Source organism: Chiroxiphia lanceolata, chromosome 27, assembly GCF_009829145.1.
Source record: "Chiroxiphia lanceolata isolate bChiLan1 chromosome 27, bChiLan1.pri, whole genome shotgun sequence".
Taxonomy (NCBI): domain Eukaryota; kingdom Metazoa; phylum Chordata; class Aves; order Passeriformes; family Pipridae; genus Chiroxiphia; species Chiroxiphia lanceolata.
Window position 1 is genome coordinate 1,831,104 of NC_045663.1, and position 26,478 is coordinate 1,857,581.

At 64.7% G+C, this 26,478-nt stretch overlaps 3 protein-coding genes across 3 annotated transcripts; 1 reads left to right on the plus strand and 2 right to left on the minus strand.

Annotated features, from left to right (window-relative positions):
• Window positions 1-1,507: 1,507 nt before the first annotated feature.
• LOC116799147 (single-stranded DNA-binding protein 2-like) lies at window positions 1,508-15,002 on the minus strand. Its single transcript, XM_032712033.1, is given in 21 exon segments — window positions 1,508-1,686; window positions 1,951-2,018; window positions 2,021-2,051; window positions 3,119-3,147; window positions 4,225-4,303; window positions 4,428-4,495; window positions 4,608-4,663; window positions 4,756-4,790; window positions 4,903-4,951; window positions 5,065-5,125; window positions 6,013-6,117; window positions 6,230-6,281; window positions 6,395-6,414; window positions 6,417-6,461; window positions 7,478-7,559; window positions 11,953-11,972; window positions 11,975-12,010; window positions 12,013-12,035; window positions 13,005-13,066; window positions 13,187-13,259; window positions 14,895-15,002. Coding segments are annotated over 21 exon segments (1,080 nt in total). The 5' UTR covers window positions 14,951-15,002; the 3' UTR covers window positions 1,508-1,656.
• Window positions 15,003-17,173: 2,171 nt separating this feature from the next.
• Window positions 17,174-19,787, plus strand: LOC116799323 (leucine-rich repeat-containing protein 25-like). The gene is given in 3 exon segments (XM_032712381.1): window positions 17,174-17,394; window positions 17,396-18,028; window positions 18,858-19,787. Coding segments are annotated over 3 exon segments (975 nt in total). The 3' UTR covers window positions 18,979-19,787.
• Window positions 19,788-21,115: 1,328 nt separating this feature from the next.
• LOC116798963 (growth/differentiation factor 15-like) lies at window positions 21,116-22,964 on the minus strand. The gene is made up of 2 exons (XM_032711674.1): window positions 22,643-22,964; window positions 21,116-21,973 (listed from the first exon to the last, which is right to left on the minus strand). Exons 1-2 carry the CDS (start codon window positions 22,962-22,964, stop codon window positions 21,180-21,182), a joined length of 1,116 nt encoding a protein of 371 aa, XP_032567565.1. The 3' UTR covers window positions 21,116-21,179.
• Window positions 22,965-26,478: the final 3,514 nt, after the last annotated feature.

Consider the following 26,478-nt stretch of genomic DNA (forward strand, 5'->3'; position numbering starts at 1 on the left):
AGAACGACTACACCTATTGGGGGTGGGGGTACCCCTATGGGAGCTGGGGGTGCCCCCCCACCTCGGGGGGGGTCACAAGGGGTCCCCCTGGTGTGGGGCTGTACAGGGGAAGGGGCCTGGGCGCACTTTTTTTGGGGAGGGGGGAGCTTTGGGGTGTGGGGTGGGGTGGGGTTTGAGGTCCTTTCTGTTATAAAAGAGGAAAAAAAAATCAGGGAAAAAAAAATAAGAAAAAAAGCAAAAAAAAACCAAAAAAACACCCCCAAAACCACAGACACAACAAACAAAAAAAAATTCCTTCATATTAAAGTGGTCCCTGGTGGGGGGGGGGGGGTTGGGGGGGAATTTGGGAGGGGGGCCCCGGTCTGGCGCTCGGGGGGGGGGCCGGGGATCACAGTGCTGGCTGAGCACACAGACGGGGCTGGGGGGGGGATTGGGACCCCCCCGGGGCTGGGGGAGGGCTTGGGACCCCCCCCGGGGTTGAGGGGGGGGGATTGGGACCCCCCTGGGTTTGGGGAGGGGCTGCTCTCTGCACTGGGACCTGCCCTATAGAGCTCTTGGAGGGGGGCTCCATGGGGGGGGTATGGCTTGGCCCCCCCACTCCTTCCCCCCCACCTCCAGCACAGCCTGGAGTGCCTCTGGATTTTGGGGGGGGGGTCCTGCACCCACATGGGGGGCTGTGTTGGTGGTTTTAACCCTCCTCCCCTCAAGGGCTTTTGGCAGGGCTGGGGGTGGCTGTGGGCCCCCCCACTATGGTTTGGGGGGGCACTGGGAGAACTGGGAGGGGTCACACCCTCCCAGAATGATGGGGGGGGTTTGGCACCACCCGCCCTGGAGGGTGGGGGGCACAATGTCATGAACCCCCCCCTAAAATACCCCCTCCCCAGGCTGGTACCACCCCAAGGGGGTAAAACAGCCCATAACAGCCCCCCCTGCACCCCCGAGGTGCCAGACACCCCCCAGCACCCCTGGGAGGGGGGGTGTGGTTGGGAAGGGGGTGGGTGTCCCAGTGCTGGAGGTGAGGGGGGGGGAGGGCAATAAATGGGGTCCCAGTACATGGCAGGGGGGGTCCCAGTGCTGGGAGGGGTCCCAGTACTGAGTGGGGGGGTTGTCCCACTGCTGGGGGGGGGCAACAAATGGGGTCCCAGTCCATGGGGGGGGGTCTCCCAGTGCTGGGGTTGGGGGTGTCAATCCTAATACTGGGAGGGTTCCCAATTCTGGGGTGGGGGGTTGTCCCAGTGCTGGAAAAGGGGGGGGGGGTCCCAGTACTGGAAAAGGTGTGTGTGGGGGGGTCCCAGTGCTGGGAGAGGGGGGTGACCCTCACCCCAGGAAGGGGAGTGTGTGGGGGGCAGTTGGAGGGGGTGGGGGGCGTGTGTTGGGCAGCAAATAAGTCACGTGACTTATTTCCAATCATCATTATTATTTTTTTTTTCTTCCCCGCGGGTGTTTTTCTGTTTTGTTTTTGGTTTGTTGGGGTTTTTTTTCTGCTCCTTTAGTGTATTTTTTGTCTTTTTTTTTTTTTTTTGAGGTGGGGTGGGTGGGGCCGATCGTTACAATTAACGAATTCGGTTTGGGGGTTTTTTTTGTTTGTTTGTTTTTTGTTGGTTTTTTCGGTGATGGGCGAGGGCGTCTGGCTGTCGGCGGGGGTTGGGGGGGGTCTCACACGCTCATTGTCATGCTGGGCGAGTACTAAGAGAGAGCGGAGACAGCTCAGGGTTAGCGCGGGGTGGGCGGGGGCACCCGCACCAACGCCCCCTCCCCTTCTCCCATCGCCCCCCCCCCGAGCCTGGCACCACCCCCTTCCTCGCTGGCACAATTTTGGGGCTCGCTGCTGAGATTTGGGTATCACTGATGACCCCCCTCTCTCCCCGTGCCCCTGCAGACCCCCCACCCCCGCTGCCTGCCCCCCAACCCTCCCCCGGGGGTCCGCGGGGTCCCCGGTGTGTCCCTTACGCTGTCGCTTTGGAAGGGGTTTAGGAAGTTGCTGCTCAGCTCGGCGTCGTCCCGAGGGGTCCCGGGGGGTTGCTCAGGGCCCCCAGGTTACTGGGGGAGCTCTGGGGGAAAGGGGGGGAGAGAAAGGTTAGGGAAGGGGGGAGAGAAAGGTTAGGGAGGGGGGAATAAGGGGGGGTGATATGGGGGGGGGGGGTCTTAGTGCGTTGTAGGAGGGGAATAAGTGGGGTCTCGTTGGGGTGGGAGGATCTCAGGGCATTGTGGGGGGAATAAAGGGGGTCCCAGGGCATTGGGGGGGGAATAAATGGGGTCTCAGGGCACTGGGGGGGGATAAATGGGGTCCCAGGGCACTTGGGGAGGGGGGAAATAAATGGGGTCCTGTTGGGGTGGGAGGATCCCAGTGTATTGGGGGGTATTAAATGGGGTCCCAGGGCATTGGGGGGGAATAAGTGGGGTCCTATTGGGGTGGGAGCATCCCAGTGTATTGTGGGGGGAATAAATGGGGTCTCAGGGCATTGGGGGGGGATAAATGGGGTCTCAGGGCATTGTGGGGGGATAAATGGGGTCCCAGGGCACTGGAGGGACAATAAATGGGGTCCCAGTACAAGGAGGGGGGGAATAACTGGGGTCCCATTGGGGGGGGAGATCCTGGGGCATTGTGGGGGGAATAATGGGGTCCCAGAGCACTGGGGGAGAATAAACGGGGTCCCATTGGGGTGGAGCACCCCAGTGTATTGTAGGGGGAATAAATGGGTCTCAGGGCATTGGGAGGGGAATAAATGGGGCCTGTTGGGGTGGGAGGATCCCAGTGCATTGTGGGGGTATTAAATGGGGTCCCAGGGCATTGTAGGGGCACTAAATGGGGTCCCAGGATATTGGGGGGAAAATCAATGGGGTCCTATTGGGGTAGGAGGATCCCAGTGTATTGTGGGGGCACTAAATGGGGTCCCAGGGCACTGGGAGGTCCCAGGGCATTGGGGGAGGGAGAAATAAATGGGGTCCCAGTACACGAGAGGGGCAATAAACGGGGTCCAGTATATGGGGGAGTCTCAGTACATGGGGAGTCCCAATAAATGGGGTCCCAGTACATGGAGGGAGGTGTCCCAGTACAAGGGGGATCCCAACAAATGGTCCCAGGGCACTGGGGGGGTCCCAGGGTTCCCACACTCACCTTTGGCAGCCCATCCATGTCCCCAGAGCCTGCCGGGATGATGGGGGGGGGGTTAGTGACCCCCCCAGTCCTTGTGTGTCCCCCAGTCCACGTGTCCCCCCCAAACCATGTTGTCCCCCAATCCATGTGTCCCTCAATCCATGTGGGTCCCCAATCCATGCCTGTGCCCCCCAATCCATGTGTCCCCCCAATCCATATGTGTCCCCCCAATCCATGCATCCCCCAACTGTGCCCCCCCATCCATGTGTCCCCCTAATCCATGCATCCCCCAAACTGTATCCCACCAATCCATGTGTGTCCCCAATCCATATGTGCCCCCAATCCATTATGCGTCCTTCCAATTCATATATGCCCCCCAATCCAATGTGTCCCCCCCAAATCCATGCATCCCCCAAACTGTGCCCCCCCCCCAATCCATTATGTCCCTTCCAATCCGTATGTGTCCAATCCATGTGCCCCCCAATCCATACGTGTCCCCCCCAATCCATATGTGTCCCCCCAATCCATATGTCCCCCCAATTCATGTGTCCCCCTCAATCCATATGTCCCCCCAATCCTACGTGTCCCCCCCAATCCATGCATCCCCCAAACTGTGCCCCCCAATCCATATGTGCCCCCCAATCCATATGTATCCCCCCCAATCCACGCATCCCCCAAACTGTGCCCCCCATCCATATGTGTCCCCCCAATCCATATGTGTCCCCTCCAAACCATGCTCCCCAATCCATGTGTGTCCCCCAATCCATGTTCCCTCCAATCCATATGTGCCCCCCCAATCCATGTGTCCCCCCAATCCATATGTATTCCCCCCAATCCATATGTGTCCTCCCCAATCCATGTGTCCTCCCCAGTCCATATGTGCCCCCCAATCCATATGTGCCCCCCCAATCCATATGTTCCCCCCCCCAATCCATGCATCCCCCAAACTGTGCCCCCCAATCCATTTCCCCTCTCCAACCCATGTGCCACCCCATCTCCACAAGCCCATCCTCCCACAGATGGAGCTCATGTCCCACAGAACAGGGGTCCTGGGGTCCTGGGGTGCTGGGGACACACAGGACCCCCCTATCCCGGGGTGGGGGGCTCCAGAGGGGGGGAACACCCACCTAGGGATCCGTTCATGTGATGCGGCTCCATCGCGCTCATCCCGCCCATGGGCCCCTCGGGGCCAGGGCCCATCGGGAACTGGGAGGGAAAAGGGGTGGTGAGCAACAGGGGGGGGGGTGAGAAGAGTCGGGGGGCCCCCTGTCCCCCCCTGACCCCCACCGCCTGTCCCCCCACCCCTGTGTGCCCCCATCCCATGGCTCACGGTTGGCCGGTTCCCCTCGGGCCGATGGGTTCTCATGGTGTACATGTTCTCACTGGAGTTGGTGGAGTCTGGGGGGGGTGGAAAAACACATGGGGGGGGGGGGTGTAATGTGGCCCTCACCCCCAAATCCCACTCACCCCCCCCCTTGCCCCCCAAACAACTCCCTCCCCCATCACTCACCTCCGGGCTGGGCAGGATGGGGGTACCGGGGGGGGCCACCACCCCCGGGGGGGGCCCTGAGGGGGGAAAAAAGAAGGGGGTGGTTGGTGGGGGGGGCACAGGGGCTCACCTGAAGCCCCCCCTCCTTAAGTGCCCCCTGATACTCACCACATAGTTCCCAGGGGATGAGGAGGAGTAGGCAATCTGGAGGGGGGACAAAGGAGGGTCAGGGCACAGAGTCAGCATGGGGGGCACAGGGTCAGCACCCCCCATGGCCCCAGGACCCCCCCCCAAAGGTGTTACCCCCCTCTATGACTTACAGAGTTGGCGTTGGGGTGGGCCAGGGCCCGCGGCCACCGGGACCCCTGCAAGGCACCGGGGACAGTGAGGGGGGTCCTGCTGGTCCTGGGGCCCCCCCTGCCCCCGGGGGGTGGGGGGGGGCACAGAGGGGGCATGGGGGGCACAGGGGGGGTCTTACATGTTCATGGCAGGCATGCCAGGACCGGCCAGTGAGCTGGGTGGGGGGCGCATCCACTGCCGTAGGTCTGCAGGGAGAGGGGGGGTCAGAGGGGCTGGGACACCCCTGGCACTGTCCCCACCCCTGGGTCCCTGTCCTCGTCCCCATCCCTGTGTCCCTGTCCCCATCCCTGTGACCCTGTCCCTGTGTCCATTCCCATCCCTGTCCCTATCTTTGTATCCCTCTGTCCATTCCCATCCCCATATCCCCGTCCCTACGTCCATTCCCATTCCTGTGCCCCATCCCTCTGTCCATCCCTGTATCCCTGTGTCCATCCTTGTATCCCTGTCCCTGTGTCCATTCCCATCCCTGTATCCCCGTCCCTTTTGTCAATTCCCACCCTGTCCCCATCCCAGTATCCCTGTCCCTGTGCCCATCCCCATCCCTGTATCCCCATCCTTATGTCCATTCCCATTCCTGTGCCCCATCCCTGTGTCCACCATGGTATCCCTATGTCCGTCCTTGAATCCCTGTCCCTGTCCCCATCCCTGTATCCCTGTCCCCACGCCATCCCCATCCCTGATCCCCGTCCCTGTGTCCCCATCCCTGTGTCCATTCCCATTCCTGTACCCCTGTCCCTGTCCCCATCCCTCTATCCCTGTCCCTGTGTCCATTCCCATTCCTGTCCCCGTCCCCATCCCAGTGTCCCTGTCCCTGTGCCCATCCCCACCCCTGTGTCCCTGTCCCTGTGTCCATCCCCATCCCAGCATCCCTGTCCCTGTGCCCATTCCCATCCCTGTGTCCCTGTCCCTGTGCCCATTCCCATCCCTGTGTCCCTGTCCCTGTGTCCATCCCCATCCCAGCATCCCTGTCCCTGTGCCCTTCCCATCCCAGTATCCCTGTCCCTGTGCCCATCCCCATCCCAGTATCCCTGTCCCTGTGCCCATCCCCATCCCAGTATCCCAGTATCCCATACCTGGGGTCCCATTCCGGCCATGCCTCGGGGGGGTTCATTGCGCTGCATCGGGCCCCCCATTCCAGGATGTCCTGCACAAATTTGGAGGGAGGGGGAGGCATGAGACCCCAAACCCCCCTCTCCAGGCCCCCCTGGGGGGGTCACGAGGTGACAGGGGGGGCGGGGGGTGTGACAGGGACCCCCGGACTCACCCTGTGAGCGCGCAGGCCGGATCCATGGCATTGGGCAGCAGCGGCTGGGAGCCGGGAACACCCACGGGGGGCTGAGGAGAGGGGGGGCGAGGGGGGGTCAGGGTGCTGGGGGTACCCCCACCCAGGGGGGGGTCTGCACCCCTTTTTGGGAGGGGAGGGGGGTCCTGGCACCATCACACCTCACCTGGTTGGGCATCCGGAGCGGGGCCGGGGGCCGCCGGGGTAGCGGGGGGACATGAAGGGCTGCAAGAGAGGGGGGGTTTGGGGGTCAGACGGGTTGGGGGGGGGGTCTTTGTCACCCGGGGGGGGGCAGAGGGGGCTGGGGCAGTGCTGGGGGGCCAGGGGGGCTGTGCCCAGCCTTGCCTGGGGGTGCAGCCACAGCAGGGGCACACCAGGGGTGGGGGGGCACAGGGTGGGCACCCACGGGATCCTTGGAGAGAAACACAACAGGATATGGGGGGGGGGGGGGGGGGGGCCTGTGATCCCAGGGGGTGATATCTGGGGGGGTGTGACCCCTGGGAGGGGCTGGGTGAGACTGTGATCCCCAGGGGGTGACCCCTGGGAGGGGCTGGGGGGGGACTGTGATCCCAGGGGGTGACCCTGGGGGGCCATGGGGGGGACTGTGATCCCAGGGGGTGACCCCTGGTGGACCATGGGGGGTCGGGGCTGCTACGAGCCTGGGCAGGAAGTGGGGGGCTGTGCCATGGTGGGGGGACCCCAGACTGTGTAACACCCCCCCCGAACATGCTAAGGACACGCACAGGGGGCTGAGCTGTGTGGACATGGTAAGGACACACACACACACACAGAGACCACACACAGGGCTCAGGTGGAGGACCACATGGCTCACGTGTGTGCACATGCTACAGACACACACATGGTTCACATGTGTGCACATGCTAAGGACAACACACAAACATGGCTCAGGCGTGTGAATACACTAAGGACACACAGAGCTCAGGTGTGGTGCACATGCTACAGACACACACATGGTTCACATGTGTGCACGTGCTAAGGACACACAGAGACACGCTCAGGTGTGTGCACATGCTAAGGACATACATGGCTCAGGTGTGTGCACATGCTAAGTACACACAAACACACACACACAGAGGTCAGGTGTTGTGCCACACTAAGCACACACATGCACACGGTTCATGAGTTGCACACTGAGGGCACACACATGGCTCACACGTGTGCACACACTGAGGGCACACACTGAGCACACCCGTGTCCCAGAGCACCCCCTGTGCTGTACCTGGAAGGAAGGCAGGGGGCACAGGCCCCCCTGACATGCCATCCCCGGGGGGCAGGTTCCCCATCACCGGGCTGGGCGCGGCCGCCGCGCTCTGGGGGGACAGAGAGAGCTCAGGGCCGGGGGGGTGGTGTGTGTGACCCCCCACCCCCAGGGTCACCCCATCCCTGTGTCCCCACCCCAGGGTCACCCCATCCCCGTGTCCCCACCCAGGTCCCCGTGTCCTCACCCCAGGGTCACCCCATCCCCGTGTTCCCTCCCCTAGGGCCCCCCCATCCCCATCGCCCCCCCACCCCCAGGGTCACCCCATCCTTATGTTCCCTCCCCTAGGGCCACCCCATCCCCATGTCCCTACCCCAGGGTCACCCCAACCCCATGTCCCTACCCCAGGGTCACCCCATCCCCATCGCCCCCCACCCCCAGGGTCACCCCAACCCCATCGCCCCCCACCCCCAGTGTCCCCCAACTCCCGTGTCCCTACCCCAAGGTCACCCCATCCCCATTGCCACCCACCCCCAGGGTCACCCCCTTCCATGTCCCCCACCCCAGGGTCACCCCATCCCCATGTCCCCACCCCAGGGTCACCCCATCCCCATCACCCCCCACCCCAGGGTCACCCCATCCCCGTGTCCCCTCCCCATCCCTGGGGCCCCACTCCCCTCCCAGCCGAGCTGGGGGGGTGTGTGGGGACCCCTGAGGGGTGTTTTGGGCTGGGGGGACGCGGGCAGGGGGCCCTGTCCCCCCCTCTCGGGCCGGCCCGTCCGGGGGGAGCTGTTCAGGGAAGGAATGTGCCGGTTTCCGGCTCGGCCCCTTCGCCACAACTGGTTTCAATTTTGTAGGGAAGGAGGAGAAAGGGGGTGGAGGGGAACCCCACGCTGCCCCCTCCACCCGGGGGGCCCCAAATCCCCTCCCACCGACCCTGAGGGGGCGAGGGGGGGCCCCCGGTGGTGTTGGAGGGGGGGTGATGGGTCGGGGTGTGGGGAGGGGGATTGGGATGGTGAGACCCCCCCACACACACACACACCCCCGGGGGGCTCCTGTGGGGGTCACAACACCAGCACCCAGGTCGTGGCTGGGACAACGGGTGACACCTAGGACAGGGGTGACACCAGGCACACACAGGGGTGACAGTGGGTGCCACATGGGGGTCCCTACCCCGTGGGGGTCTGTGCCTGCTGGGGTCTTGGGCCCACGGGGGTTCTGGGGGGCATCCTGGCCTGGGGGGTTTCCTGGGTCCGTGTGCCCTCTTGGGGACCCCCACTCCTGCCCCATGACCCCCTGCCCAGAGTGGGGCCACTGCTGCCCCCCAGCTCCAGCCCCATCCCTGCTGCCCCCCCCCAATGGCAGGGACCAAACAGGACCCCCCCCATCACTCAGTGATGCAAAGCAGAGTTGCCATGGCAACAGGTTTGGGGAGTTTTGGCTCCTCCTGTGGGCTCAAGGTCAGGAGGGAGAAAATTGGAGGGGGGGTATATGTGGGGTGCAGGTTGGGGGCTCCCCACACCCCTTGGGGGACCCCAGACCCCGCTGCGGGGTGGCTGCTGCCACTGCCCCCCCACTGCTGCTCACAGGCAGGACCCCCCTAAGTGTTATGGGGTCACCAGCCCCAGGATTGTCACGAGGTGGGTACTGGGAAGTCTGGGCCCCTTTATGTGGGGGGTACTGGGAGCCCTGGGCACATCTCTGGGGTAACTGGTGCCTTGGTGGGGAGGAACTGGGAGACTGGGACCCTTTTTGGGGCATTACTGGGAAGCCAGAGTGCCTTTTGGGGGGGCAACTGTGATATCTGAGTGCCTCTGGGGGCGAGGGGGGGGCTGCTGCAGCAACACCCCCAGGAGGGCAAGGGGGGCCCCGGCCCCGTGCTGGCACCCCCAGTTCACCCAGTTTGGGTGGTCAACGGGCACCAGGGCGGGGATGTGGCTGTGTGGGGGTGCAGGGGGGGCCCCGTGGGGCTCCCCCCCTACCCCGCCCTGGCGGTCCCCAGCTCTGCCAGGCAGCAGTGCCATGGCAACGTGCCTGACACCGCGCCGTGTCCCCGGCGTCACCGTCCCCGCACCGGCAGCCTCATTAATTCCAGCATGGAAATCAGCTCTGTGCAGCTCCGGGGGCGGGAGGGGGGGGCCGGGGGAGGGTCCTGCTGCAGCCCCGTGGCGCTGCCACAGCCACGGGTGGGCCCACGGGGACCCCACGGGACCCCCACGGAGCTGAGGGGGGCCTGGAGGGCACCGCGGGCCCCACCCACGGCCCACAGCCCGCGGGGGTCCTGCTCCATGGGGGCCACGGATCCTGCAGCATCCTGCCCTCCACTGCATCCTGACCCCCCACTGCATCCTGACCCCACTGCATCCTGCCCTCTGTATCCTTCCCCCACTGCATCCTGCCCTCCACAGCATCCTGACCCCACTGCATCCTGCCCTCCACTGCATCCTGCCCTCCACTGCATCCTGACCCCACTGCATCCTGCCCTCTGCATCCTGTCCTCCACTGCATCCTGCCCTCCACTGCATCCTGCCCTCTGCATCCTGCCCACCACTGCATCCTGACCCCACTGCATCCTGACCCCACTGCATCCTGAGCCCACTGCATCCTGAGCCCACTGCATCCTGCCCTCTGCATCCTGCCCTCTGCATCCTGACCCCACTGCATCCTGACCCCACTGCATCCTGACCCCACTGCATCCTGCCCTCTGTATCCGTCCCCACTGCATCCTGCCCTCCACAGCATCCTGCCCTCCACAGCATCCTGCCCTCTACTGCATCCTGCCCTCTGCATCCTGCCTTCCACTGCATCCCACCCTCCACTGCATCCTACCCTCCACGGCATCCTGCCCCCAGTGCACCCCCCATGGCACCATAGATCCCTCTGCATCTTGTAGCCCGTGGCCTTCTGCATCCCACAGCATCCCACACATCACAGCATCCCACATCCGGTGGGACTGTGGACCCTGGAGCATCCCACAGCATCCTGCATCCCACAGCATCCTGCACACCACAGCATCCCAGAGCATCCTGCATCCACAGCACCATGGGCCCCACAGCATTCCCACATCCCAGAGCGCTGCACATCCCACTGCATCCATCCCAGAGCCTTCTGTATCCCGTGGCATCCTGCACATCAGAGCATCCTGCATCATCCTGCATCCCACAGCATCCTGCATCCTGGGAACTGTGGACCCTGCATCATCCCACAGCATCCCACAGCATCCTGCATCCTGGGGAACTGAGGACCCTCCATCATCCCACAGCATCCTGCATCCCACAGCATCCTGCATCCTGGGGAACTGTGGAACCTGCATCATCCCACAGCCCACAGCATGCTGCACCCCACATCCTGTGGGACATGGATCCTGCATCATCCTGCATCCCACAGCATCCTGGGGAACTGTGGACCCTGCATCATCTCACAGCATCCTGCAGTCCCACAGCATCCTGCATCCTGGGGAACTGTGGACCCTGCATCCTGCATCCCACAGCATCCTGCATCCTGGGGAACTGTGGAACCTGCATCACTCCACAGCCCACAGCATCCCACAGCATCCTGTACCCCACATCCAGTAGCACAGGGATCATCCTGCATCATCCTGAATCCCATAGCATCCTGTATCCTGGGGGACTGTGGACCCTGCACCATCCCACAGCATCCCACAGCATCCCACAGCATCCCACAGCATCCCACAGCATCCTGCATCCACAGCATCCTGTATCCCACAGCATCCTCCATCCCACAGCATCCTCCATCCCACAGCATCCTCCATCCCACAGCAACCCATGGCCTGTGGTGCTTGGACCCTGCACCCATCCCACAGCAGCCCAAGCATCCTGCATCCCATAGGACAACGGATCCTGCCTCACCCCAAACCCCGCAGCATCCGGCATCCCAGCCCCCACTCCCCATCCCAGGTGCCCCCCTGCCCCCTGTGCCCCTCCTGTCCCACCCCCCTGTGTGCCCCCCCCCCCGTGCCCCCTCCCGCTGCCCGCAGTCCCAGGCACACTGACACGCCGGGAAACACACCGGGAACACCGGAACACCGGGGGGCTGTTGACTCTGTGCCAATGATTAACCCGCTGGAGCTGCCTCCCAGAAGGAGCAGAGTTGCCTGAGGGGGGTCCCCCCAGCATGGGGGGGTCCCACTGAGCCCCAGCACCACAGTGACCCCTCCATGACCCCACTCACCAGTGTGGGGGGGGGAGACACCCCCACCCCGCTGGGTGTTCCCATTTGGGCAGGGAGAGCCTGTTTTGTGGGAGAGGGGGGTTGGGGGGTGTCCCTGTCCCCTGGGGGGGGTGACAATGGGGGACGGGCACGCCAAGGCACGCTGGGGTCCCTGGGGGAGGAGGGGGGCACTGAGCCAGGGCCCCCAGGGATTTACCCCCCCCCTCCTCACTGCCCTGCGAAATAGGTCACCCACAGAGCCGGGGCTGGCAGCACATGGAAACCACGGGGGGGGGGGGGGGGGGGCACAGACCCCCCCATCCCATGTCACTCACGTAGTCATGGAAGGCTTTGCCTCGCTGGAATGCTCACAGGTCTCCCGGCGATCCGGGCGGCACAGTACAGGTCCCAGAAGACACTGGGAAAACAGGGAATTTGAGGGGGGAGGGGGGTGTGGGCAGTGGGTGAGGACCCCCCTCCCTCACATACACCAAATATACACCCCCCCCCCCGACCCCACGGCGGGGGGCTGAGCACGCCACACTCGTGTCACCGATGGCTGGAGGGGAGGGGGGACACCACCACCCCCCCCCCCCACCTCGGCGGGGGCCTCCCGGCTCCTCCGGAGCTGCCGCCTGTTTTCCCTGGAAACGGTCGCTACGGCCGGAGCCCAAATTCGCTGGACTTTACATCAGGCTGCAGCATCCTGGGCGGGATGGATGGGGAGGAGAGGGGGGGGGGGGGGGGTCCCCCTGCCCAAGCCCCCGCCCTTGATGGGGGGGGGCTCTGCGGGGCAGCAAAGGGGGGGGGGTTGTTCTGTTGGTTCTGTTTCTGGGGCCCCCTCCCCACCCCCAAGATTTGGGGGGTGCTGGCCCGGTGCCAGCTTAACCCCCCCTCCTCAGTTAAGGGGCTGGAAGGTGCCAGCCCCCCCCCCCTCACTGTGTGTGTCCCACCCCCCCTCAAACCACCAACTAATCGTTTATTTCCCCCTCTGAGCCCCCCCCAAACGATGCCCCCCCCCCACATCCTCATCACAACCCACATCCCCATCACCCCCCCCCCGGGGGCTCTGCTGGGGCACCCCCAGCGTGAGGGTCCAGCCTAGGGCTGGAAACCCCCCCCCAACCCCTCTCAACTCCACACTTGGTGCCAATTGGATCCATCTGGAAGAGCCAAGGAGGGGGGGGGGCCGGGATGGGAGGGAAAAGGGGAGGGGGGGGCCCCCAAATCGCTGATGGGAAAAGCAGAGCGGCAGCTTTATGGGGTACGAGGTGATGTGGTGGCAGCACCGGGAGGGGGGGGGGGCCCCCAGACCCCTCCCAACCCCCCTGCTATCGTGAGGGGGGGTCCACCCCTCTCCCAAAACCCCCCCAGACCCCCAACTCACCACCACCAGGAGTGCAGGAAGCCGGGGGGCTCCCCCAGTGTGATGTTCTTCTCCCATCGGATCTGCGGAGAGGGGGCACGGGGAGGGGGGGTCAGCACCACCCCCACAGCCCCGGGGGTGGGCTTGGGGCACCCAGGGGGTGGCATCGGGGGGTCTGGGGGTGCTGCCCCCCCACTCCTTACCTCCGACAGGAAGGTCTGGGCGGATTTCTGGGCCCCCACGTGCAGCAGGTACTCGTAGACGTAGAGCGCCAGCCTGGGGATGGGGACAGGGATGGGGACAGGGATGGGACAGGGATTGGGGGGTCAGGACCTGCCCCCCATGTGACACCCCCACCCACAGGTACCAAGGGACACGGGGGGGACAGCCAGGATGGAGCCCTCAGTTCAATTAGTGCAGGACTAACGAGGGGGATGTGATGTCACCTCCCTGCCAGGGACCCCCTCGGGCATCACGGTGGCACCGAGTCCTGCCGGGGACACCGAGTGACTCCCCCGGGGACAGCGGGTGGTAACCGGTTCCCGCTGGGGGGGGTGACTCCAGGACAGGTGACACAACCCACGCAGGATGTGGCCAAGGGGCAAATGCACCACGGGTGTCCCCAGGGGACCCCGGGGCCCGGCCCCCGGGGCTCCATCACCCCCCCAGGAGCAGGGAACGGGACCCGCGGAGACCCCCGGGGTGGCCGGGTCTGGGGGGACCTTGGTGGGGTGCAGCCCCCCCCCGACAGCTCCGGGGGGTGCCCCGGGGACCGTGGTGGCTCTGAGCACTGGGATATGGCAGGACAGGGACAGCCGGGGTGGTGGGTCACGGTCCCGGTGCCCGGGGGGTGGCAGGACCAGGGGAGCATCCCAGGTCCCGGTAGCTCCGGTGTCATCCCGGTTCCCGGTGCCCCGGGGGATGGCACGGCCCGGGGGAGCTTCCCGGTGCCCTGAGAGACGCTGAGGACCAGGGCACATCCCAGCTCCCGGCAGCCCCCCCCGTGACAACCGCGGTCACGGTGCCCCGGGGGATGGCAGTGCCCGGGGGGCACATCCGGTTCCCGGCAGTCCCGGTGCGCTCACGGTTCCCGGTGCCCCGGAGGATGGCACGGACCGAGGTACATCCCGGCTCCCGGTGCCATCGCGGCTTCCCGGTACCCCAGGGGATGGCATGGACCGCAGGGGCTCATCCCGGTACCCCGGGGGATGGCACGGACCGGAGGATCATCCCAGCTCCCGGTACCCCCGGGGGGATGGCACGGACCGGGGCATCACGTTTCTCACCGGTGCCCCGGCGGCTCCAGGTGCCCCGGGGGATGGCACAGATCAGAGGGATCATGCCGGTTCCCGGTACCCCGGGGGATGGCACGGACCGGGAGGCTCACCCCGGTACCCGGGGGATGCCGCAGCCCTGGGGGCTCACCCCGGTACCCGGGGGGATGCCGTAGCCCGGGAGGCTCACCCCGGTACCCGGGGGGATGCGCAAACCCTGGGGGCTCACCCCGGTACCCGGGGGGGATGCCGCAGCCCGGGGGGCTCACCCCGGTACCCGGGGGATGCCGCAGCCCGGGGGGCTCACCCCGGTACCCGGGGGGATGCCGCAGCCCTGGGGGCTCACTCCGGTACCCGGGGGGATGCCGCAGCCCTGGGGGCTCACCCCGGTGCCCGCCCGACCCCCGCCAGCTCCCGCTGCCCCGCGGCCGCCGGTTCTCCCGGGCGGGGCGGGGCCGGGGGGTCCGCCCGCCCCCCTCTCTTCCCCCCCCCCTTTCCCCGCTCCCCCTTCTTTCCCCCCCCCCCATCCTCCCCATCCTTCCCGCTCCGTCCCCGCTCCGTCCCCCCCTCCTTCCCCCCGGGAGCAAAACTTCCGCGGCCCCGGCCCGTCCCCCGGCGGCGCCGCCGCCGCACTCACTTCTCGCGGGCCTGGCCGTCCGAGGGCACGCCGGAGCCCTTGCCCTTGGCGTACATGGCGCGGCGGCGGCTGTCAGCGGCCCCGGGCCCGGCCCCGCGCGGCCCCCGCCGCCCCCGCCGCCCCGCCGCCATCCCGGCCCGGCCCGGCCCGGCCCCGCCGGCTGCGGCCGCGCGCCCGAGGGGGAGCTTGAAACCGCCGCGCCCCCCCCCCGCCCGCCCCGCGCGCGGCTGTTCCGGCAGCCCCGCCACCACCCCCCCCGCGCTCCGCTCGGCGCTTAAAGGGCGATGCCGCGGAAAGGAGGGAGGGGGGGCGGTGGGGTCCGCGCGGGGAGGGAGGGAGGGGAGGGAGGGGTGTGAGGGGATGGGCGCGGGCGGAGGGGACCGGAGGGACGGGGGTGTGACGGGGGGGAGGCGGACGCGGGGGTCGTGGAGGAGCGCGGACGCGAGGGGGTGGGCACGGACGGGGGGACACGGAGGGACGCGGATGTGACAGGGTGGACATGGACACGGGACACGGACACGCGGGGTTGGGCACGGGGGACACGGACAGGAGGTCATGGAGGAACGCGGACACGAGGGGCTGGGCACGGACGGGGGGGACACAGAGGGACAGGGACGTGATGGGGGGACACGGATATGAGGAGTTGGACACGGACACAGGGGACACGCGGGGTTGGACACGGGGGACACCGGTGTGACAGGGTGGAGGCGGACACGGGGGTCGTGGAGGGATGCGGACGCGAGGGGTGGACACGGACGGAGGGGACACAGAGGGACAGGGATGTGATGGGGGAACAGGGATACGAGGGGTGGGACACGGGGGACACGGATGTGACAAAGTGGAGGCGGACACGGGGGTCGTGGAGGGATGCGGGCACGAGGGGTGGACACGGACGTAGGGGACACAGAGGGACACGGATGTGACAGGGGGGACACGGTCACGGAGGTTGGGCATGGAGGGACGTGGACATGAAGGGGTGGACATGGGACGCACAGGGACACGGATGTGACACACGGGACATGGACGTGAGGGGATGGGCATGGAGGGACATGGATGTGCGTGGGACACAGAAAGGGGTGGGCACGCAGGGATTCGGACACGAGGAGCATCATCGACAGGAGAGGGACACATGGGGGACACGGGCACGAGGGGGTAACTTAAAGGGGCAGTGACACGAGGGTTGGACACGGAGGTCACAGAGGGACACGGATGGGAGAGGGTGGACGTGGAGGGACGCGGTCACATGGGGGCGGACACGGACGCAGGGGACGTAGAAGGACACGGGTGACAGGGTGGACACGGACACGAGGGGGTGGACACATGGGAGGGGATGAGTGTACAGGGACACGGACACAAGGGAGGGACACGGACACGAGGGGGGACACGGACGTGAGGGAGGGGACATGGAGGGACACGGACGTGAGTGTGCATGGGCACTCACACGCGGGGAGGGACAGACGGACACGGATGTGGGTGGGTGGACATGGAAGGACTTGGACACCAGGGGGCGAACACGGACACGGCGGGACACAGAGGGGCACGGGGGGACACGGGGGGATACGGGGGGGACACGATGGGGACACGATGGGACACAGCAGGGTGGGCACAAAGGGGCTTGGAAACGAGGAGTGGACAAAACCACGGTGGACTCAGCGCACGTGGGACACCGACACGAGTGGCAGCCACGGGGAGGACACGGCCACGGGAGGGACACCAGGATGGGGACACCCAGGGGACAGGGACACCCATCCACGCACAGAGCCCCCCAACCACCCAGCCCTGGGGTCCCTTCACATGCAGAGGGGGGTCCCCGTGCTGCCAGTGGGGGGGTCTGTGTGCCCACGTGTGCCCCCCACCCTCGGATGCTCCCAAGGTGCCAGGGACCCCCAGCCTGGGGTTCAGCACCCCAGGAAAGGACTGGGGGGGGTCCGACGGGGCCAGGGGGTGCTGAGTTGGGGGGTGCTGCCCCCCTGCCCCCCTCCGGGGCCGGCTACGCCCTAACAGGGTGACACGGAGCCGCCGGACCCGCCCGTTCCTCTTCCCTGCACCAGCAGCAGCGGCCGGAGCGCAGGCGAGTCGGGAGGGGCTGGGGCTGGGGAGGAGGGGGCAGGAAACGACCTGCTGGGACCCCCGGAGCTGCCCAGCCCGGGGAGAGAAGGAGCAGGGTGGGGGGGCCAGACTGGGCTGCACTGGTTTGCACCGGGAGGGGGAAATCCGGTGGGAACGAGGGTCCTGATTCCTGTTTCCCACCCAGGCGTTCCCGGTCTGCTGGATGGGTCATGGGGGTCCCTGCAGCTCCTCTCATGCTGCTGCTGCTGCTGCTGCTGCTGCTGCACCCTGTGACCCCCATGAGCCCCACAGTCCCCACGTCCCTCTGCTTTGGCGTGCTGGGGGATGATGCCCAAGACCTGGACCTGACCAACAAAACCCGTGGATGTGCCGAGCTGGACTTGGGCCCTTTCTACCAGAAGCGACGGCTGTGCCTGAGCCACAACGGCATCGGGCCCTGAGCCCTCATCCCGCCTCGGGCCCGGGCTGGAGAAGCTGGACCTGAGCTACAACCGGCTGCGGGAGCTGCCCGAGGGGCTCTTCACCCACGCCAAGGCCCTGAGCACCCTGAAGCTGGAGGGGAACCCCCTGTCTGCCGTGCCCCCCGACGCCTTCCATCCCTCCCTCACCTCCCTGACCGTGTCCTGCCGCTGCGACGTGGTGGGCACCGTCCTGACCCCCTGTGCCCGCCCGGCCACCCGGTGGTGCCGCTGCTTCACGTCCCCCCAGGAGTCCCTGAACGTCACGGAATTCCACGGCCGGGAGTGCGGGGTCAGCGCGGGGCTGGTGGGCGGCGTGGCCGGGGCGGTGGCCGCGGTGGCCACGCTGGTGGCCGTGGGCGCTGCCCTGGTGTGTTCTCGGCGGAGGAGGGCGGGGGCCGCGGTGGCCGGGGCGGGGTGGGGGAAGCAGGACCCCGGTGCGGGCGTCCGGCAGCCCCAGTACGTCAGCCGGGACAACGGGGTTGGCACCAACGAGGTCGCCGAGGTCGCCGATGTGCCCGACTACGAGAACGTCTTCGTGAGCCCCGGCACCGCCCCGGCCACCAAGCAGAGATGGGCACCGGGATGGAAGGAACAGAGGTACAGGTGAGGGTCTGGCATCCCACCCTGCTGTGCTGGCACCCCATCCCATCCCATCCCATCCCATTCTATTCTATCCTTCCCATCCCATCCCATTCTATTCTATCCTTCCCATCCCATCCCATCCCATCCCATCCCATCCCATCCCATCCCATCCCATCCCATCCCATCCCATCCCATCCCATCCCATCCTGTCCATCCTATCCCTCTCATCCCATCCCATCCCATTCTATTCTATCTATCCTTTCCATCCTCTCCCATCCCATCCCATCCCATCCCCTCCCAAGCCATCCTATCCATCCCATCTGTCCACCCCATCCCTCTCATCCCACCCCATTTTATTCTATCTATCCATCCCATGCCATCCATCTCATCCCATCCATCTATCCATCCATCCCCATCCATCTATCCATCCATCCATCATCTCCCATCCTGTTCCAACCCAGCCCATCCACCCCATCCCACCCCATCCCATCCCTTCCCTTCCCTTCCCATCCCTTCCCATCCCATCCCATCCCATCCCATCCCATCCCATCCCATCCCATCCCATCCCATCCCATCCCATCCATCTGTCCATCCATCCATCCATCTATCCATCCATCCATCATCTCCCATCCCATCCCATCCCATCCCATCCCATCCCATCCCATCCCATCCCATCCCATCCCACCCCCTGCTGTGCCATGCTGTCCAGTCCCTCACATGCCACCCCATGCCCTCCTGTCCTGTCCCATCCCACCATCTCCAAGTCCCAGGCTCTTCCAGGGCCTGAGCCCTTCCCTCCCTGACCCCTGGGACATTCACTCCCCACTGATCCCCCCCTCTGCCCCCCCAGCCCCCAGGTCCCGGAGGATGAGAATTATTTCCTGGAGAGTGAGGCTGATCCCGGGGACCAGCCCATCTACGCCAACACTCTGGGCCCCACCGAGGACGTTTACATCGTTCCCGACCACTGAGGGGACTGGGAGGGACTGGGGGGGGACAGGGAGGACACTGGGGGGACTGGGAGGGACCCTCTGCCCCCCGCTGTCTTTCTTCCCCTGCTGTCCCCCCACCCCAGAGGGGACAGGGACGGGCGCTCCCCACGGCTCCACGGGTTTCCCCACGGCCGTGGTTCCCACGCGACGTCTCCTGTGGGAATGCCACCCTGGGGGGGGGTTGGTTTTAACACCCCCCAGCCCCAGGCCCTGCCACGGCCCCAGTTCCCACCGCAGGGCTCAGCCAGGGCTGAGCTGACACTTCCTCCCGGGGCCGGTGGCCACCGACCGCGGGGACGCCGCATCCGCCGGCAGCCGGAGCCTTCCGGCCCCGGGACGCACCCGGGGCCCCCGGGGAGGAGCAGGGCCCGGGGGTGACCACGGCCTTGGGTTCCTCTTCCCCTTTTGGGGCCGATGGGGAGCGCTGGGGGCAGCGCTGGCTCGGGGCCGTGCCGGTGGTTGGGCACATCCAGGCCTGGCTGTGCCCCCCGTTCTCCTCCTGCTCAATCTGCCACTCGGGGGAACGGAGGGAAAATCCCTGGTTTTAGTCCTCCTGGTGGGACCCCGAGTTGGGCACCCTGAGGTGAATGGCAGCCTGGGGGACAGGGGGACCCCCCATGCCTTGTCTGGGTGTCCCCTCATTTGTCCCCCCCCACCTTGGCCCCTGTGAGGCTTCACCGTGCCCATTAAATGGTTTAATTGTCTTTAATTACCCATGGAGCTCGTGGTCTGTGGGGAGCCCTGGGCAGGACACAGGGCTTTTCCCAGTGGAATGTCCCTGGAGCTCCCAAAGCGGGGGCTCCAAGGAACCAGAACCCTCAAGGACAGGTCCCCAAAGCCTTTGTCCCCAAAGTGGAGGTCCCAAGGAACCAGAACCCTCAAGGACAGGTCCCCAAAGCCTTTGTCCCCAAAGTGGAGGTCCCAAGGGACCAAGAGCCCCAAGGACACGTCCACAGAGCCCATCTGCCCAGGGCAGGGGTCCCAAGGGACCGATACCCTCAAGGACAGGTCCCCAGAGCCCACGTCCCAAAAGTGGTGGTCCCAAGGGACCAAGACCCAGGTCCCTCAAGTCCGTGTCCCCACAGTGGACATCTCCATAGCTTGTGTCCTTCAAGCCCTGGTCCCCAACACCCCCCTTCCCAGAACAGAGGTCCCCATAGCCCACATCCCCCAAGCCCAGGTCCCCACCGGCAGCTGCTGAGGGACCGGGAAGCCCAGGACACCCCTGGATCCCAGTGGGAGAGGGGACGGGACAGAGAGGAGCTGTGACCAGCCCAGCCACCCCATCCAGCCATGGTGGGGACACACTGTGTGCCCCCAACCCCCCTGGGGGGTTTCCCCCACCCCTTGGTGCCCGTGTGGTCCCAGGGCCGGAGGCACCTGGAAATCGGGTGACGGCCCCATCCTGGCTGGACGTCCCTCCCGGGGGTCAAGGCTGTGCCCAACACCCATCCCAAGGGCATAAACAACTCAAAGGTCTCTGGAGCAGTGCCCAGATATCACTGACACGTTGGCAGCATGGCACTGGAAAGCCACGAGGGTTTACCAGCAAATCCATATGGAGTCAGATCCCAAAGGAGCTGAGGGGTTCTGGTAGGAGACACCCCCCCCCCAGCCAGCTGTGCAGGAGGAGCAGCCAGAATCCCTGTTCCCATCACTTTATTCATTGACATTATTATATCCTTCCTGTTTTATAGAAATATATAAAGTACAAATAGACAAAAAAAAAACCCCCTCGTTTCCCCCCAAAAAAAGTCGCTTCACTATAAAATACAATAAATTAGAAATAAATAAATAAATCTATTCTACTATTCTATCAATAAATAAGAGCAGAGAAGGAGGGATGGAGTGGGATGTGGACACCCAGGGACAGACCCACCCCGGCCCCTTTGGGGTATCTCAGGTGGGAAGATAAAATGAAGTATGGATTAATAAAACAAAATATGGATTTAAATAAGAAAAGAGAGGAGGGAATATGTTGTTGCGGAGAGGAATCCAGAACTGGAGAGCCCAGGGCTGAGTTGGACAACGGAGCTGAAAGCCCCAGGGTGGGACTGGATAATCTGGGTCCGATGTGAAGGCCCTTGGTGCCAGAGGGTCTGGATTTTGGGGATGCTGGAGCTGCCAGGAGGCCTCACCTGGGCAGTGACACATCCCAGTTGGAGGCACCGGCGATGCCATCAGGCACAGTGGCACCCGGTGACCAGCATGTCCTCGAAGACACTGGAGACCAGCCTGCCCTCGCCGTCGTAGTGCATCAGCACCATGGGGTCGTACCCAGCAGGGACACAGCAGGGAGGGGGGGTGGCCTTGGACAGGGAATGCACCCGGGATTTGATCTGGGCGTGCATGTTGGCCGGCTTGTAGTTGTGGGGGCAGGAACCCTCGCAGAACCTCATGTAGTAGCTGTGGGGGGCGATGACCCAGTCCGACCAGCCGATGTCCTGGAAGGAGACCTTCAGCGACTTCAGGCAGCACTTCCCATCGCTCTTCCCGCACTCCTCCTCCAGCCCCCGGGCTCTCCTGGCCCCCCGAGCCGTGTTCTCCCGGGTTTCCACCTCCAGCACCAGCGTCTCCCCCTCTGAGGTGGCCAGTGCGGCCGAGACGTTGGCTGTGAAGTCCAGCTCCAGGCGCAGCGTGGCCTCAGGACCGGCCACCCAGGGCTGGATGGCTGCTGTCACATCCAGGCTCCGGGAATCGGGGTCCAGCTCTTGGCTCTGCACGACCTGGGGGGTCTCCTCGTCCCCCTGCAGGGCGTAGACGGTGACCCGGGGGGGCACCGAGGCGCCGCGCGGGGACATCTCGGGGGGCGCCGGCGACCGCTTGAAGAGCTTCAGCTCCGCCTGGACCACCCGGAGCTGCCGCTGGAATTCCTCGGTGCGGGAGAGCAGGAGGTGGTAGCGGTAGGGACCGCGGGGGTCCTGGTGTCCCTGGGAGTCCCCGTTTCCCTGCGGGATGTCCGGCCAGCGCAGCACTGCGGGGACAGAAGGGACAGCTGATGTAAGAGCCGGCAGTTCTCCCGTCAGCCCAGGCTTGTGACCAGCTCCGCTCGGGCAGCCGAACCGCCGCTCCCGGGGAATCCCCCAAATCCCCGGGGGTGCTGGAAATCCATCCCTACCCTCAGATCACTCAGGACCCACCATCTCCAGGGACCCTCGAGAGGGAGGGTCTCAGTTTTGCTGGTGCCAGAGCAGGTACCCTGCACTGGGGCACCCCCCACCCCACTCCCCGGCTGTCCCCGCACCAGCCCAAGCAGCAGGAGCAGAATATTCCCCTAAATCCCCCCAAGATTCAGATAAACCCCCCAAACTCGGGCTCAAGCTGGGGGTCGAGGGATGGCACCTCCCCTCCTCTCACCCCCAAACCACCCCGAGCCCCTCTCCGAGCCCCCCGAGCCGCCACCGCGCCGCCGATTAAAAACTTCCATCCCAAATTCCCCGCTCTTGGTGTTTTTAAGCAAAAACAGCCCCAGCAGCGGCTCCTCCCCTCTTCCAGGGCAAAGGAAGCCGCGGGACGAGGATGCCCGTGGCCACCGTGCTGCATGCCCGGTCATGTCCCGACAGTGCCCGACACGCTGGGACCCGCTGGGACACACGTGTGTCCCGGGGGGATGAGGGTCGTGGAATGACAGGGAGTCACTTACGGGTGGGGGTCAGGCGGTGCAAACGCCGGGTCCTGGACATGGATTCCTCCTCCTCCTCCTCTTCCCGGCTCCAGTTCCCTGCCAGCTCTGCCACTTTCTGCTGGTAGAGCCGCTGCGCTCTCTGGATGCTCTCCTGGTCCGGCTGGTGCCGGATGACGGGGGGAGCCGGCATTCCCAGCCGCTCCAGGATCCCCTTTTTGACGGCTTCCAGCTGGAGCCTGTCCTGGTCCCACGTGAGGGGCAGGGAATCCACGGCGGCGAGGGGCAGAAGGAGCTGGAGGCAGGTGAGGGTGGCCAAAACATCCCTCAGCGTTCTGGGCATCGCGCTCCTCGGCATCCTGCAGCTCCCGGGGCAGCCTTTACTCCCGAATCTCGTGCAAAGGCTGGACGTGCTGCCAGGGGAATGAATGAACTGGACCAGACCAGACTTTATAGGAGCCGAACTTTGCCCGCCCTCCTGCCGTGGGTGACAGAGTAAACTCCCAGCAGGAATTTCTCCTCTCTGGGATTTTGCACGAGAGGTTCTGGCAGTGCTGGAGCCCGGGTGATTTACAAGCCGGTTTGAAGCTGTAGGGACAAGAAAGTCTGGAATACTATTTCTCAGCAACAATTATTCCACCATCTTCCGCTTCCCGTTTCCCCCCCCGGGGATCCCGTGGCTGGGGGAATCCCCCTCACCTCCCCCAGCGGGTGGCAGGGGGAGATGGAGAGGGGATGCTGTGCAGCATTCCAGCGTGGCTCGTCCATCCCTGCATCCTCGGCCACCTTCCCTGCCTGTCGCCTCGCCCCGGCGCCTGTTATCACACGAGGGGGCTGATCCAGGCGCACGCAGCCCCTTCCCGAAATCCCACCGAGGCGGGAATGGGGCGGGGAGGAGGAGCTGGGCTGCCGGGCTCGTGCCGGGTGCGCTCCCGCGGGAGGAGTGGGATCAGCCCTGGACCTTGTCCCACCAAACCGGCTGCTTGGCACCGGTTTCTCCGTGCAGGTGTGGCCGAGAGGGGTGGGTATGTCCCGTGTCCCGGTCCTTCTGAAGCAACCGTGGCACTGGGTTACATCATCATCATCCTCCCCAAATGGAGCCAGGCAGGACGGAGCCTGCCACCAATCCGGCGGGGCCACGTGGGTGCCGGGCAGCGGCCGTGCCAGACCAGGGCTAGGGAGGAGAAAAATCCACGGTGGGAACGAGCCACGGAGGTTGGCACGGGACCACCCGCCTCCCGCCCTCTCCTCAGGGATGCTCGGACCGAAAAAAACACGAGCGGGCGGACGAGGAACCGCCGGTGGGATGAGTTGGACGGGCAGGTCCTCCCGGGGCAGGCGAGGCCGTTCCCAAACGTCCTGAAGTTGATCCAAGTGCCTGGTCTTCAGCTTGTGCTCCTGCCAGGGGGTGAACGTGCACGCAGTAATCCCGTGGTTTAAGGCTGTTTATCCCCTGCTTCTCCTCGGGCTTTTCTCACCCGGCTCCTCAAGGGGTTGCCTGAGGCAAAGCCAAGAACAAACATTTCACCCTAAAAGCCGGGAAAGGAGAAGTTTGTCAGGATGACCAGCATCATGTTGGGGGGGGATTGCCCTGGCTCTGCTGCCCAGCTCTGGATCCGTCCTTGCAGTGGGATGGGTGAGGAGGAGCTGGAGTCTTTCTCTTCCCAGGGCATCCAGCTCGGGTGAAACCCCATGTGTGGCTCCCAGGGAAATGTTGCAGCCTCGTTTATCTCCAGAGCTTCATCCTGTGTGGATTTGGGCACCATCCTGCTGCTGCCATGGGGGGGACATTACCCAACCCTCCAGCAGCTGGGCAGGGATGGACCCCTCTCCTGGAGCATCTTCCCATTGTGGATCCTTAGGGAGTTCCCAGAGCACCAAACCCACTGTGATCCCTCTCCCAGGGATTTTATCAGCTGGGGTGATTGGAATCCTTCATCCCCTCACTCCAAGGAGGAAGGGAGAGGGAGCATCACCCAGGAGGACCACAAACCTCTGGGGCAGAACCATCACCATCACGTCACCCCCCCTACTCCGGACATCTCCGTGTCCCCGGCAGGTGCCAGCCCGGCCACCAGCCCCTTCCACCATCCACATGGTGCCAAACGTGCTCATCCAGAGCTGAAACGGAGCCCTGGGCATGTCCAGGCAGGGGAAGAGGCCCCGACCCCTTCGATCACATTGAGCAAGATCCGGCAGACCCCGAAATCCCCAAGTTCTGCTTTTGCAGTGGGTTCTCTCTCCGTGGGCGCGAGCCCCATCCCGGAGTGACGCACGGTCCCGCCGCTCCCGGAGCACCAAAGGCTGCTGGAGCCGGATGTTTTCCCCCCTGAAAGGCGCCAGCCCTGGAAGTCGGAGATTTACAGTCCGGCTAAAGCCATAAAACAGGGATTTTGGGAGCTGGTTTGATTCCCGACCGAGCGATGATGAAATGTCCCAGCGTGTCCTCACCGGCCTGCAAGAGGGGATTGCGCAGCCTCCGCTCCATCCCATGTTTCCTCCCAGCTCTTCCCGGGCCGTTAGCACATCCCTTGGCCTCGGAAGGTCAGGTTTATGAAGGTCAGGTTTATGAAGGTCAGGTTTATGAAGGTCAGGTTTATCCAACGCCTCTTCCCAGCGGGATGAAGGCTCCTCTCCGCTTAGTGCATCCTCTGTGGGTCCCTCAGCCCGGCGCAGATCCCACCTACCTGGCAGGGATCTAGAGCAGGGAAGACCGTGGGATTGCTGTTCCCAGGGACTCCTGGAGCTCAGAGCACCTGAGATGGGATGAGGGAGAGCAGGAGCTGATGCCACGGGGCTGTTGCTTCTCCACTCACATCAAGCAGGAGAGAAATTGGGGGATCCGGTGATTAAAGCATCACACAGAGATCCAGCGGCTGGAAAGGCTGCTGGGAAGTCCAGGGAAAGCTCAGAGCAGGCACTGCTGAGCCTGGGAAGGTGTGGAAGTGTCCAAGGCCAGGTTGGATGAAGCTTGGAGCAGCCTGGGGTAGTGGAAGGTGTCCTGGCCCATGGCAGGGGGTGGAACTGGGTGGGCTTTAAGGTCCCTTCCAAGCCAAACCATTCCATGATTCCCTGCAAATAGTCTTTTTCCCTTCTCTCCATCTCCAGGGGATGGGGATGGGTGGGAAGCGTGGTGGGGGTGGTGGGTGCCATCCCATGGCCGAGACTGAGGGGAAGAAGCCGCCTCGCAAATGCTGAGGTTAAACTTCTGAAAAACCCAGGAAGGGGAACATGAGCATGAGTCACTTCCCCACGTAACGTGGGCTGGATGAAGCCCTGAACTTGAACCAGCTGGAGCAGGGCTTGGAGCGGGACCGGAGAAGCTCCCGGTGCCGTGTTGGATCCGAGGACAAAACCCCAAACCCGCCACGTGCAACGGGGGGCTCCTCAAAATCCATCGTTCCCCCTGATCCTTGGGATGGTGGTCGAGGGGCTGCCCCTGCCCTGCCCTCCCAGCTCTGGTGGGGGGACACTGAGAGGGGGGAGAGCACAGATGAGGGGGCTCCAGAGGGCTTCTATTCCCCCCAAAAGCAGGAAATTCCCCCCAGCTGCACAAGCTGGCAGAAACCTCGGGGTGGGTTTTTTTTGTAGAGTTCCTTTTCAGAAGCAGTGAGAGGGGAAGTGCCGCCCTCCAGATTTTGGGTCTCTCAGTTCCTTGCAGCTGTCGAGCAAAGGGATCCCAAAAAAGTGCCGAGAGCCCCTCGGGAACAGGGGGGGCATCACCCCATGAGCCACAGAGGGGGGTTACAGCTCCCAGCACCCAGAGCTTCCCACTGCCAGGCAAACAGTGCCGGATCAGGTGTTCCCCATGTCCTTCAGGGACCTCCTTGCACCCCAAAATCGCTTGGGCTGAGCAA

Bases quoted from the DNA above. Each gene is read 5' to 3' on its own strand.
- LOC116798963 (XM_032711674.1), bottom strand. From the start codon at position 22,964: ATGCCCAGAACGCTGAGGGATGTTTTGGCCACCCTCACCTGCCTCCAG. The intron at 21,974-22,642 runs GTAAGTGACTCC...CTGTCCCCGCAG, and splicing joins GCACCGCCTGACCCCCACCC to TGCTGCGCTGGCCGGACATC.